We start from the raw sequence: 13,870 nt of genomic DNA, 5'->3' as shown, positions 1-13,870 counted from the left end.
TACTTGGTCCACTGTTATACACAAGTATCTGGGTGGTCAGAGTGTACTTGGTCCACTGTTATACACAAGTATCTGAAATTCATAGTCTTCTCTTACCTTTCCTCCACTTTTTGAGACGACGTAAGAACTTGTTCTGGCATTTTGGGTATTAGTCATGGTGCATGGGATTTTGTCTCAACCTTATCAGCTTTTACCTTCAGCATTACCAGTCATCCTTGCAGTCTAATGCCATACCAGTTTCCAACCTGTCCATCCTGCTGTCTGACCAGGCATCCATAGCTGGTGATGCCCAGAAACTGGACACTAAGACGAGTTGGGACATGCACTGGTCAGCTGTTCATCTTTTATTGCTTGTAATGGGGACCCATCTGACCAGTCTGTCTGCATAATCATCCAGTACTGGATTCATGCTTCACAAACCATGGCAGCTGCACAGTCTTATAGCGTGTTATAGGGAGCCATCCAACTGGTTTGTCCATATTGCCATCCAAGCGTCTATCCAGCTTTTGCAAACTTATTGTTATTCATCTGCCAGTCCAGTTAGTGGGTCCAGTGTTCATGGCTTATCCTTTGAGGAGGTATGTTATATGCAGATATCAGAAGAGGACAAACCAGGCCCACCATGTGATGCAGAAAAACCTTGATCAGCATATTTACCATGACCCGGTAATGGAGAGAATTTAGTTTGCTTAAAAACAGCAGACATAAATTACAGGCTTATGGAATAATAGCAAAATAAATGAAAATAATGGTCCCTGCAGTCACTTTGGATATGGACTTGTCTGGGTTGGTCTGGATCTGGATTTTCATTTTAGATTCAGTGGAGTTGTTCAGAGAATGAGACTGATAATACAAGACTACTTCACCTAATTTACTGTGCCCTTGTTTTTAATGCAGAAGATCATCATGGGCAAGTTTATGCTTTTGTATTACAGCATTGTCATCCAGCAAATGAAAACATGTTGAAGGCTAAATGAAAGTCCGCAAAGAAAATTAGAAAAGTTCAAACAGAAATTTCAGAAGTAAAGAAAGAAATATTTAGATTCTTTGGCCTGCTTGGGGAAAAAACCTAGGTAAACAGCAATTACATTTATTAGACATAATGTCCTGTTAGTATTACCTACTGTAGGAGATATTTTTACCACTGCCACATAAAAAAATAACGTAATAAAAGATTACATTGAGTTAAGAGATCTAGCAAGACGTCTATGACTTTCATGGGTTTGGAATGGTAGTTTTGGAAAATAAACATGAGATTCAGATCTCTGTGTATTACATGAACTTGTTAACTGATTAGAAAATATTGACTGCCTTACTGGGAAGGTCTTGTTTGGGTGGGCAGGTCAGAAGCAGTAAGAGAAGAAACTGGCAGATTGCCCTTCACAGCTGTTGGTGAGACAAATATTCAGGTTCAAAGCTTAGGTGGATGCAGATGTTGAGGTAAAAGTGTGGTCAGTCTTAACCTTCTCTTTAAAGAACAACCAGCAGCATACTCAGACACCAACCACACAAAAGTCCCAAGGCAAGGATATAATGGTTTTAACTGGTTCACCTCACATTTATATGAATGGCCAGTGTGTTTTTCAAGTGAATCTGGTTCAGAATTAAGCAGCAACATTGTCATGATCTGGCTTTGATTGTGGTCTTTTACCATATCATCCCTGGAAATCAACTTGCTGGATTGATTAGGTAATTATAAAGGAGCCCACATCACCATGGTCATCAATCTGTAGGCATCTTACAGCCTTGATCTAGTGAGACATGGTCATCAATCTGTAGGCATCTTACAGCCTTGATCTAGTGAGACATGGTCATCAATCTGTAGGCATCTTACAGCCTTGATCTAGTGAGACATGGTCATCAATCTGTAGGCATCTTACAGCCTTGATCTAGTGAGACATGGTCATCAATCTGTAGGCATCTTACAGCCTTGATCTAGTGAGACATGATGACTGTGCTCATTTTCATGTAAGCAACACCATTTTTTAGCTCTACAATTACTTAATGGTTTTCCATTACTGTGAGTATTCAAACTGAAGATATAGGGAAACAGGCCATGCAAGAAATTCCCTTCAGTTCACCTTGCCCTTTTCTTATGATTTTTGCCTACATCACTCTTGACCTCAGTGGGGAAATCATTTGGCAGATGGGGAAGAGGAAAACCTTTATAAGCATCAGTCATTTTGACAAGTTATACAACAGGCAGCAATATGATCTTCTTTCCATAATAATTAGTGTCAGAGATGCAACGTCAATGAGGAGAGTCATAACTCTTGCCTTTCATATAGGAAATATATTTCCACAACACCATGTAACATTTGCAAGGGTTGCTAGATGAGGACTTCCACTTTGAAATCCTACAATGGGAGGCGGTGAGTATTCAAAGACTAATGCAAAGAAAACGTCTCTCAAAAGCATCAATATTGCAGATGGCTGACATTTTTCTTCAGTTTCTGAAAGTGAAAAAGTCTTGGTTACTCTCAGGGGATATTGCTCACCAATTTTTGACATGCTCAGACATCATGGCAGTTAAAATATAGGATAGGACAAGATCTGTCATCAGATTTGCTGACCAACTTTGAACTAATAGGCCTAAATCACACATCCTGTTTGCAAAATTGATTTGATCCATTAGCCAGAACCTCTTTGAAGCAGCTATCTTACAAGACATGCTTTTCATGATGTTAATGATACAACCAGGTTTCATAGCTAACAACTGGTTACTATCTGTGGGAATCGGAAGGTAATTGTCCAAGCTCTCTCCATCTGTGTTCTCAAATCTGTTTTGAAATGCACAGAGAATAGCCATGGATCCTGAAAACTTCTTTTTCTTCGTATCAAGGCAGGAAAAGAGGATATAATCCCACAAGCCCTGGTTTTGTGGCCGAAATGGGTAAGATGCTCAGCTCATTCTAAATTATCTCAAGCCCAGATACACTTGTAAGAATTTCTGCTCTTTGAGAATCTCAATTTTTTTTCTTCCCCTCAGTAAGGGGAAAGCATCCTTTGTCCTTAACTGAATGTTGCTATGGGTCACATCATTGTTTGTGATACCATCATATTAAAAGAGAGGTTTATCCTTCTTATAGGAAATTCAGACATTCTTTCCTTGATGGTAAACTTTGAATGCTAATGCATTTCCTCCTTTTCTTACCAATTCTCCTAATGTTTAATTTGTAGATTGTATTCAAGGAAAATGGAAATTTTTGTAAATGTTTCTTACTTACCTAACCCTTTACTTAAAAATCCTCCCACATCCTCAAATGCAAGCATCCTCACTTATGTTTTGCTCACTTTAAACTAGTGCCACATATCAGTAGTAAATGGGAAGAAGTGGGTTTGTCTACATGGTATATGTACATGAAAGATGAAACTTCCATCCGGAATTGTTGAGTCAGAGAGGTTATAAAACTTATATTCCTATCATAATATGATTAGGTAAGTATTCTCAGATAAGCATAATTTACTACAAAATTTACTTTCGCTGCAGACTGCTCCGATGGCCTAGTGGTTAGAGCATCTGCCTTGCATCGGGAGGTTGTGGGTTTGAACCCTGGCCGAGTCATACCAAAGATTTATAAAAATGGTACTAACAGCTGCCTTGTTAGGTGCTCAGCATTAAGAGGTTAGTTTAGGACTAGTTGACTAACTGTCAGGGTAATGTGACTGGGTGGGACATCGTGCTTTATGTCTGTGACATGATGCCCCAGTGCTAGTCATCACTATAAACTGCCACACTGCAGACACTGTGGTGATAGAACTAAAAAATTGTTAAAGCTACATTAAAAATCCAAAACACACACACTCACATACGTGCTTTCTCATGCAGTCATTAACAACTGGTAACTGGAGGAGAGGACTCTTTATGCCAACCTTCAGAAACTTAAGGCTAAAATCAGCGTGTTCCATGGGTAGAAGGATCTGCTTTGTAGGATGGGAAGGTGATCCTCATAATGTCTGACAGCTCTGTGGTGGTGAATTACCTCAATCATGGGGACTTGTTGAAATGGTGATTCCAGTATATTATCACTGTCCAGACAAGACATATCATGGGTAGTCTCTGTGCTAATGAGGAAAGGCTAGACTCTTAACACATGGTGGTCTCTGCGGTTGTAAGTTTTTCGTCAGATTTGCATCATTTGGGGTTGTCTGACTATAGACCCCATTTGAGATCAGGTGGAACCATAAGCCAGTTCCAGATCCAGAGGTAGTGAGCAGTGGATGCTCTGATTGGAGGAATTTGGGGATACACCTTTCTTCCAATTGTTCTGATTCTGAGAGTGCTTTGGAAGATACAAGTTTAGGCCTGAAGAGTGGTTCTGATCACACTATTCAGATGGGACAAGTCCTAGGTCAGTGGTCTGTTTGATCTAGTGGTAGACATTCCTGCAGAAACTCTGGCAATACCTAACCTGCTCAGGTTGGCCTGGTTGCAGGATTCCTTCCTTGTCTGGACTGCATGCCTGGCTCTTGTGAGTGAACCTTGTGCAAAAAGGAATTAAGAACTGAGAGTTCCATTCAGATAATTCAGTTCTGATGATGATGCATCTGGGTTTGTAGCCAAGAACAGAGGTTCATGCCATTCTGTGACCTGGAAAAAATACTACCAACCCTTGTGTAAAATCCTTTCAAAGTCTTATTGCATGCTCTCTACTCTTTTATTACTCACAATAATTTGTGTTTCTTGTAATAGGCACTTTATAGTTAGCTCTGTTGGCCTTGAAAAACCTTTGCATCAAAGGATAATACAAATTATAATCCTGAGACAAATATTATTAGACTGGTTGCAGCATCTGACTGGTTGATTGATTTATTGGTGTTTTGTTTTTATGGCACTTTCAGCCATTTATTTAATGAAATTAGTAAAATTATTATTCTGATAAGAGATGGAAAGATAAAAGACTCGAAATAATTTAAATAAGACTTCTTTTACAGGGATATTGGTATTTGATTATGATCATCAAGAAGGAAAATTTTATTTGTATCTTACATGTTATTTTCATCCCTTTGATCCTGTTAAATGTAGTATTTATTACCTGACGTGGTATCACCTGAAGTCTTTAAGCCATCAGTATTCTCATTTCTCTTCTTTGACTTTGCAAAATAGTTGTAATTATTCTTCATTGGTAGAGCCACTAAGTTATGTCTTGTACTGATCTAAATTTTAAAAAAAATTGTAAGGGGGTGAAACTTGAACATCAATTAAGCTATTCTGAAACATCTGCTTCTAGTTTAAGGTAATCTAGCATAGATAGGTACAGGTAGATTTAACCAGAACTTCTTTGATGAAATTAGAATTGTTAAATAATTCCAGTGGGAATACCAAAAATTGCCACATCCGGTGACATGCAGCGACGGTATGACCGTTTTTCCTCATGGCCAACAGATCAGGGCAGAATGGTTAAGTCCAAGTCCATGACAAGCGACTCTGTCCCGAAGTCGTCTTCTGTTAGAACGCCACTTTCTTCTCGTAAGTATTGCAGATATTTATAAATTAATGTTGCATAAATATAATGCAAGAGTTGCAAAAGAAGCTTTGTAGTTAGAGCAGAAATGTCTGGCATAGTTGTGACTGATTTTGAGGAATGCAATAATAATAGTGGTCATTGTGTGTGACCTACCTTTGAGAATGTGGCTTTTGCTTGTTTGAAGCATTTCCGTGCACTTTTTCTCTTGTATTTAAACAGGGAATAAGCAAAGTTTATACTTTGATATTATTCTTGTCAAACCTTTCCGAATAGACATGTCTAGACTGCTAGTAATATTATTCTTATCAAGCCTTTCCGAATAGACGTGTCTAGCCTGCTAGTAATATTATTATTATCAAGCCTTTCTGAATTGACATGTCTAGACTGCTAGTAATATTATTATTATCAAGCCTTTCCGAATTGACATGTCTAGACTGCTAGTAATATTATTCTTATCAAGCCTTTCCAAATAGACATGTCTAGACTGCTAGTAATATTATTCTTATCAAGCCTTTCCGAATAGACATGTCTAGACTGCTAGTAATATTATTCTTATCAAGCCTTTCCGAATTGACATGTCTAGACTGCTAGTAATATTATTCTTATCAAGCCTTTCCAAATAGACATGTCTAGACTGCTAGTAATATTATTCTTATCAAGCCTTTCCGAATAGACATGTCTAGACTGCTAGTAATATTATTCTTGTCAAGCCTTTCCGAATAGACATGTCTAGACTGCTAGTAATATTATTCTTGTCAAGCCTTTCCGAATAGACATGTCTAGACTGCTAGTAATATTATTCTTGTCAAGCCTTTCCGAATAGACATGTCTAGACTGCTAGTAATATTATTCTTGTCAAGCCTTTCCGAATAGACATGTCTAGACTGCTAGGGATACTTTATACATAAATTTTATAAATTCAAATGTTACAAGTACATTTATGATCAAAAAGTAGGTATATGGTAGTATATTTTTCTGATGACAATTAGTAATTACTTTGTTGTTTAATACTTAATCTATTATCCACAATTTTTCATGCATTTTTATCCTGACCAGACAGGAGATATTCTGGCCATTTGGATGGATGATGTCTGTCCATCCACCTGTCATCACCCCTTGGGGCTTACTTTTACTTCAATTTCTGAGACACTATTGTTTGCAAAGTCATGTGACTTACACCCTTCATTCAAAACACAGTGACCTATATGTTACACCAGTGAGCTGCATGTAACATTTGTGTTTAGCACATTTTCTCACTGTTGTCTGCTAAGTCATGTAACTTTATTTAAAAATGCATAATGAGGAGTGCAATGACCTTCCGTCATAATGTGCTTGTTGTGACCACTTTTTACACTACATATATTTTCAGTAACATTTGTGTTTACTCAGTTTCTTAAACACAGTTTCCTTCAGAGTAAGGTAATGTGAAAATAGATCGTAAGCAGTACTACACCATTGACCGCTCTTGTGGCCTAGTGGTTAGAGTGCATTGGATGCAGTAGGTCATGGATTCGATCCCCTGCTGAGTCATACCACGGACTTATTTTAAAAAATGGTATAAACAGTTGCCTCGCTTGGTGCTCAGCATTAAGAGGTTAGTGTTAGAACTGGTTGGTCTGGTGTCAGGATAATGTGACTGGGTGGGTCATCATGCTTCATGTCTGTGGCATGATGCCCCAGTGCCAGACATCACTATAAACTGCCACACTGCAGACATCATAGTGATATGACTGAAAACGTTTTTAAGCTACGTTAAAAATTCAAATCACACACACACACACACACACACTACACCATTGAGACAAAACAAGAGCATTGCAATACAGCCATGACTCCATGGTGGTTTTGTTCTTAACAGAAGTTTAGGAGTGTAAGAATAAATAGTACACTTTTATGAAAAAGAAGGAATTATTTTCAGGTGATTCTCTGGTCCAAACATTGCAAAATGTTAAAAATAGTACAAACTTATCTCAAACCAAAATGTACAGGAGAATTTTTTTTTAAAAAAATGATTGTGTGGAAAATATTAGAGGTTATGAAAATGAGATCTCATTCAGGTATTACAATTTTTTTAGGCTGACCATCTCTGTTTTTCATTGCCAGCACTAGCATCTAATTGAGCTGGTTTAGTCAGTACTTGAAGAACTTAGTACATTATTTATATATATATATATATATATATATATATATATATATATATATATATATATATATATATATATATATATGTACCCTAATTTTTAATCCAGTGCAGTAGGAAACATGTGGTTTTTTTTGCCTTACTTTGCTGTTAAAAGAAAAAAGGTCCTGTATGAAGATCCTGTGACTGCTGGACAGGAAAGGAATTACATTTGGCACACAGATTCCTGAAGCCTAATTGGGCCTAAATGATAATGGTGCCTGCCTGAATAGAATAGTTGTACTGATATGGGATATTAACTAAAACACTTCTTACAATACATAGTTGGTCAGCAGTGTGGCCAATATAGTGGCCATCTTGAAAATCTTGTTCAGCTACTCCTGCAGAATGGAGGGTCATATTTTCTGTCAAAGAGTTTATATGCCATATTTGGTTGTTTATAAATGATACTGACCCATACATGCCAACCATTACATATTTGGTGTAATCATTATGCTCTTTTTTTCACCTAATTATATTTTATGTTCACCTGTATATGGATTATGCATTTTTTGCTACATTAAAAATAGGAATAAAATGTTGTGTTTGTCGTTTTTATTATCATCTCTTCAATCCCACTGATCATTAAGTTTGAGATTATTCTTCAAAAGAAGATTGCTGCCATGAGAATTGAGTTAAAGTTCAGTTGCCCATCCTATATCTGCATGTGCTGTCCTTATTTTCTATTTTTAGCAACTGTATAAGACACGTTTCCAAGGAAACAGGCAGGTTTCTTCAATTTGATACTTCGCCTTAGATTTCTTATCTTAATAATATATTTATGTACTGGATCAATGTTTACTTTTAAAGGAAATGGCACCATGTGTTAAGCAAAACAGACTTTATCGATGTGACACGTGGTTGTTATGTGACTAAAAATGTAAGAGCAGAGTGATTTTTTTAAAAACTTTTAAACATGTTAAATCAGAAACAGAACCGATCAATAGCACTTTACAAATTTGAAAAGAAGAATGTGAGAGTGATGTAGTGATTTCCCTTTCTTTCTTAGAGTATGATGCAATCACACTAGGTCACCATCACTGAAAGACTGACCATGAACCTTGAAATTATAAGCAACTTTCTGATGCCAAATAGCAGTGTCTATTTTTTCTCATGCTTCCTCGTTGGCCTCCCACATTGCTTCTCTATAATCCGACACAAATTGAGGCAGATTCTTTGGTGCCTCATCTGGTGTTTTGCCAACTAGAAGATCTGTTGGGAGAATTACTTCTCAACCCAGCATCAGCTTGTTCGGGGTGATTCCGGAGGAAGTGTGCTCAGATGCACGATATGCCATGCTCGTAAGAGAAAGGTATTGGTCCCAGTTTTCTGGTTTATCATCCACATATGCTGCTAACATCTGACATAAAGTTCTGTTATATCATTCCACCATCCCATTACATTGTCGTTTTAATCCCTAATATTATACAGAGCTCTTTGAATACGGCACTTTCAAACTGACGGCCTTGGGCAGATAACAGTACACGAGGCACGCCAAATCTACAAATAAAATTATCCAGCAATGCTCTTGCAACCATGGTGGCTTCAGTATTAGGCAGAGGCACTGCCTCAATCCACTTAGTGAAGTGATCTCCAATTACAAGGACGTATGCATTTCCTTCCTCCATTTTCGTAAGAGGTCCCAAAATATCCAGGGCTACTAGCTCTCCTGCTTCCCCAGCCGTTATGCCCTGAAGTTCCACTTGGCGCTTCTTCTTGGGACTTTTGTGCTGAGCGCAGACGGAGCACGTTGCACAGTAGTCATGAATATCATCTCTCATACTGGGCCAATAGTAACGTTGGTGCACTTTACTGAGGGTTTTGTCAACACCTAAATGTCCCCCGGCTTCTCCATCATGGCATTGCTTTATGACTTCTTGCCACCAGCTTTATGGTACGACGATGAAACTTTTAACTGGCTTGCAGGAACGATCTAGCCAAACTCTCACAAGCATCTTGTCTGACATCTCTAATAATTTGTATGCCCCCCATAATGCCTTAACGTCTGCACTATTCCCAGATACTTTATAGTGTTTTGAATGCTGACTGATGTTCTTCTGTCCAACGGAAAACAGAATTCTTTGTCGTTGGCTATTGTAAGGGAGCTGCAATTTCAGCAAAGTGTCCCATGTACTGCCTATAATAACTGCAAAACCCAAGGATCCTCCACACTGCAGTAACTGATTTTGGAGTGGGCCATTTCAAAACAGCAGCTACTTTCTCAGGATCTGTGGCAACTCCTGCACTGAAATAGTATGACCAAGATACCGAACCTCTCGCACACAGAGTGTACATTTGCTGGGTTTCAACTTTAGGCCAGCCCCTAGAAGACAGGTGAAGACCTGTGCTTGTCTTTCAGGCAACTGCTTGAACATGCTTCCGAAAACTTACATGTCGTCGAAATAAATCAGATAGACTTCATATAGCAACCTGGCTATGACGGCTTCCATTAGTCGCTCGAAGGTCCCTGCATGTTGCATAAACCAAACGACATGACTTTTAATTGATAAAGACCCCGTCTCGCTGCAGATGCTGTCTTAGGCCAATCAGCCTGCTCAGTTTCTACTTGCCAGTACCCTGACATCAGATCTAATGTCGAGAACCAGCTCATGCCAGAGTGAATCGAGACTATCATTGATTCTAGGAAGAGGGTACACATCCTTCTCTGTAACTGCATTTAGCGCCCTATAGTCCACGCAAAACCTCTTCCTCTCATCTGTTTTAGCCATCAATACCACTGGGGAAGCACAGGGGCTTATTGATGGTTCTGTAACCTTTTATTTTAGCATGTCATTCATTTGTATGTCAGTCTCCTGTCGGAGCTGGAATGGTAATCTTATAGGTGGGACTCCAATTGGCGCAGCATTCCTGTCTTGACAGCGTGCTTGATAAAATTTGTTTTGGCCAAGTCGTCATCTTTAGCGAACACTGTGCAAAATTCACTTAACTGTCTGCTTAGGGCATCTCCTTGATCAGGAGTCAAATGGATGCTTGATTTCTCAAATGATTTGAATCCTATTTGGAACAATCAACATTTTGTGTCGATAGGGCTGCACTGGCTTCAGCACAACAAACACCAGCCTGTATGTTTACCACCTCTTTAGTCGGGTTTAGCAACCATATTGGCACTGTTCTGTCTGTCGTCTTAATGACGGCTCGCGCGACAAGGATTTTTGTTTCATGTCTAAACGATGATAGAGGCTCCAGCACTGACTTGGTAGCTAGCTTGCCACAACCAACATTCGCCATCCAACCTTGCGTGATAATTTCTGTCTCTGCCGGGACAATGATCTTTTCAGCCAAGGTGATACAATGACAGCCCAAAGACTCTGCAGTGTAGCACAGGAGCTTTAGTCCCTGCATTTGCAGTGTACAGTGTTATACTAATGTCACACTTATGCAGATGGAAAAAATCAAACCCAAGTATTCCATCAGGCCTAATGTCAGCAACGATGAAAAAATGTTGCCTTCTAATGCTTTTCCAAGCAATAAAAAATTCAGCCTGACCATAAGTTTCAATTTTGTTATTGGAAGCACTGATTAGTTGGCTATCCACAGTGCTGAGTTTTAGCTTTCGATGACAGTGCTTCATACTGCCTCTTGCTGATAATAGAAACAGCAACACCTGTGTCTGCTAACAAAGCGAGCTCCACCCCATTAACAAGTCATTGCGTGTACAGTCCCGGTTCTTCGTTTAGATAACATACAGGCTTGGAATTTTCTGTACTTATCTTTTTAGGGTCCCCCTTTTGTTGGTCTCTTTTTCTCCACTGTTTGTTGTATTTGTTTAAAGACTTGGTGCATTCGCCTTGGTAATGACCCCAACCATTACAATTCAAACACTGGACCCCTGATCGCCTTGACTCGCATTGCTTACATTCTGACTGGTGCCAACGATCTAATGTTTCCTGCTGTTCTTCATTCGACTTCTTACTTTGTTCCACTAATGTTTCTACCTTTGCTTCAAGCTGTTCGATTACAGTTTTATATGTACTGTCCTTGCACTCGTCTGCAGACTCTTCATAATCTCTACTAGCAGAACTTGCTGGCTTCTGCCTTACACCTCTATGCAGGAAAGCCTCTTGCAAACTGCTAGGGTAATGACGCCAAATTTCAAGCTTCAGGTTTTCATCTTGTAACGCCCCAAAGAAATAATCTTTTGCAAGCCTATCGTGAATATCAAGTGGGCAACCGGGATGTGCCAATGAAACCAGTCTTTGTATCTTTTGACCTAATTTAGGGAGTGTTTCCCCCCTTCTGAAGAAACCACTTCAGAGCTGTGCCTTGTAGTACTCATCTAGGTTACGAGGCGCAATGCGAACTTCCAAGGAAGCTTTCAGCTTCTCAAATTTGACTTGACCGGGCCAGACTTGGAGATCTGTTAAGACTTGGAGAGCATCTTTCCTTAAACACGTAGCTAAGCGCAATTCCTTTTCAGTTTTACTCCAATCTATAATCATTGCACAGTGTTCGAAATGTGTCATATAGGCTAGAAAAGGTTGAGAACCATCATAAGTGTCTGCTTTAACTGTTGCCTTAGTTCGAGTTAGTTAGAGACAGAAGAACTAAACTATGTTTTTCCAGTGTCACCTCCCTTGGTTACATGTGAACCTAGCGTTTCTTTTACATTGTTTATCTCACTTATGCTCCCGACCGATATTTCTCTTAACAAATGGTCGATGGCTGTGCCTAATTTTTCGAACTTCTCTGTAATGAGGGTATCTATAGTCTCGAGCAGATCATCAGTAGGCGAACTAATCGTTCTCTTGGATACTGGATACGTGGTTCGATTGTAACTGTCAGACCTCACGTTCTCAGGCATACCCTCCTTTATAGTTTTGAACCTCAGATCATCAGACCTGCCTGCATCCACAAGTTTTCTCTGCCTTGCATTAATAGGTGACAATGGCAACAAGAGTCGCCAATGAACAGACTGGTAAATACGTATCGATTAAAGAGGTACGTGTACCTCTGCCTGTTGCCATTATAATAATTTATAATAATTCCCCTTCAGTATTCACTATTAGCCTGTCGCGATGTACTTTGTAAGAAACTTGCCAACTACCAGTTGATATTTAAAACAGATGTAGAGGTATTTGTTGTTATTGTTATTGTTTTTCTTATTGACAAATCTGTTACGGAATTTCAGTAAATTTAGTATAAAGCTTATGAACTTGACACAGTATAGTGGGGGGATGTTGTCAAACACACGTTCTTTATTAGCGGTTCATCTCATTTAATTAAAAAATAATAATACAACCAAATTCATCAATCTAGCATGCCCAGGGTTTCATGGCCAATAAGTCTGATATTGTTAGATCATTCCAGCTTGGTTATCTGGGGAAAAGTCAGTTATTTTGCCCAATTCTAATTTGCACGTGTCCACCATGTAACATGATGCTTCTCACTCCAACCTTTTTTGCACCTGTCACCTGTGATCAATTTCACTTTCTGCACCTTCTATACACACTCATTCTGTATCATCGTTGTACTATATCCTAGATAAATTATTCAGTCTTGACTGAACATAAGCACTCAAATTAGACATTTCTAAAAGCAAATAAATATATTTACATTCACAGACTAAGTGTCGCAAAACCAAAATGCATATAATAAAGACGTATCATTAATATTTATTTTTTAAATTTTTATAGGACACGTCTTTCTTTCCTAATTGCGAAGGAATAGACTGTTCTATACATAATAAAAACAAATCACTTTCAACCCAGTCACATAACTATTCACATATCCCATCGCTAGCCACCAGAAATTTTCTTGTTACAAGCCAGGGGTCTTTACTTGACCGAGCAATGTCAAAACCCTGGCACAATTCTCGCTAGAAGTCATAAGTTTACCCCAACTTTCCAAAGACTTCCATACAACTCAAGTTGTAAATTAGACAGCCAGACATGTCCATTCTAAACAAAACTTTTACTCTAATCAATGCAAGACCACATCTCTTCATCAGGTTTCCATACCGCCAGCCATTCATGCTGTAGAAACTAGAGGAGTATCCCTCACACTGAGAACTATTTTAACTCTGCCACCTTAGGCCAGTCAATGTATGCTTTCCAGGCACATTTTGCCAGTATAACTGCACCACATTTGCCACCATGGCGACATAAATGGTATCTGCAGAGTCCCTTCTTATTTATTTGTTTTATGTAATTTACCAGTTTCCTACCATAAGTACTGCCACTGCAGTCACACCACCAATGTACAA

General features: G+C 38.9%; 1 protein-coding gene across 1 annotated transcript in view; it reads left to right on the top strand.

The window, feature by feature from the left end:
• Positions 1–13,870, top strand: part of LOC149797136 (mitogen-activated protein kinase kinase kinase 4-like) — a 116,956-nt gene that overhangs the window by 55,316 nt on the left and 47,770 nt on the right. Inside the window, exon 16 of the mRNA XM_089961807.1 lies at positions 5,315–5,470. Coding sequence (XP_089817933.1) covers positions 5,315–5,470 — 156 coding nt within the window. The remainder of the gene's footprint in view (positions 1–5,314; positions 5,471–13,870) is intronic.

The sequence above is a fragment of the Sinohyriopsis cumingii genome, chromosome 6 (genome assembly GCF_028554795.1).
Source record: "Sinohyriopsis cumingii isolate HCF-2022 chromosome 6, ASM2855479v2, whole genome shotgun sequence".
Taxonomy (NCBI): Eukaryota; Metazoa; Mollusca; class Bivalvia; order Unionida; family Unionidae; genus Sinohyriopsis; species Sinohyriopsis cumingii.
The sequence above is the reverse complement of the archived record's forward strand: the minus strand, read 5'-3'. Positions and strand labels throughout refer to the sequence as shown.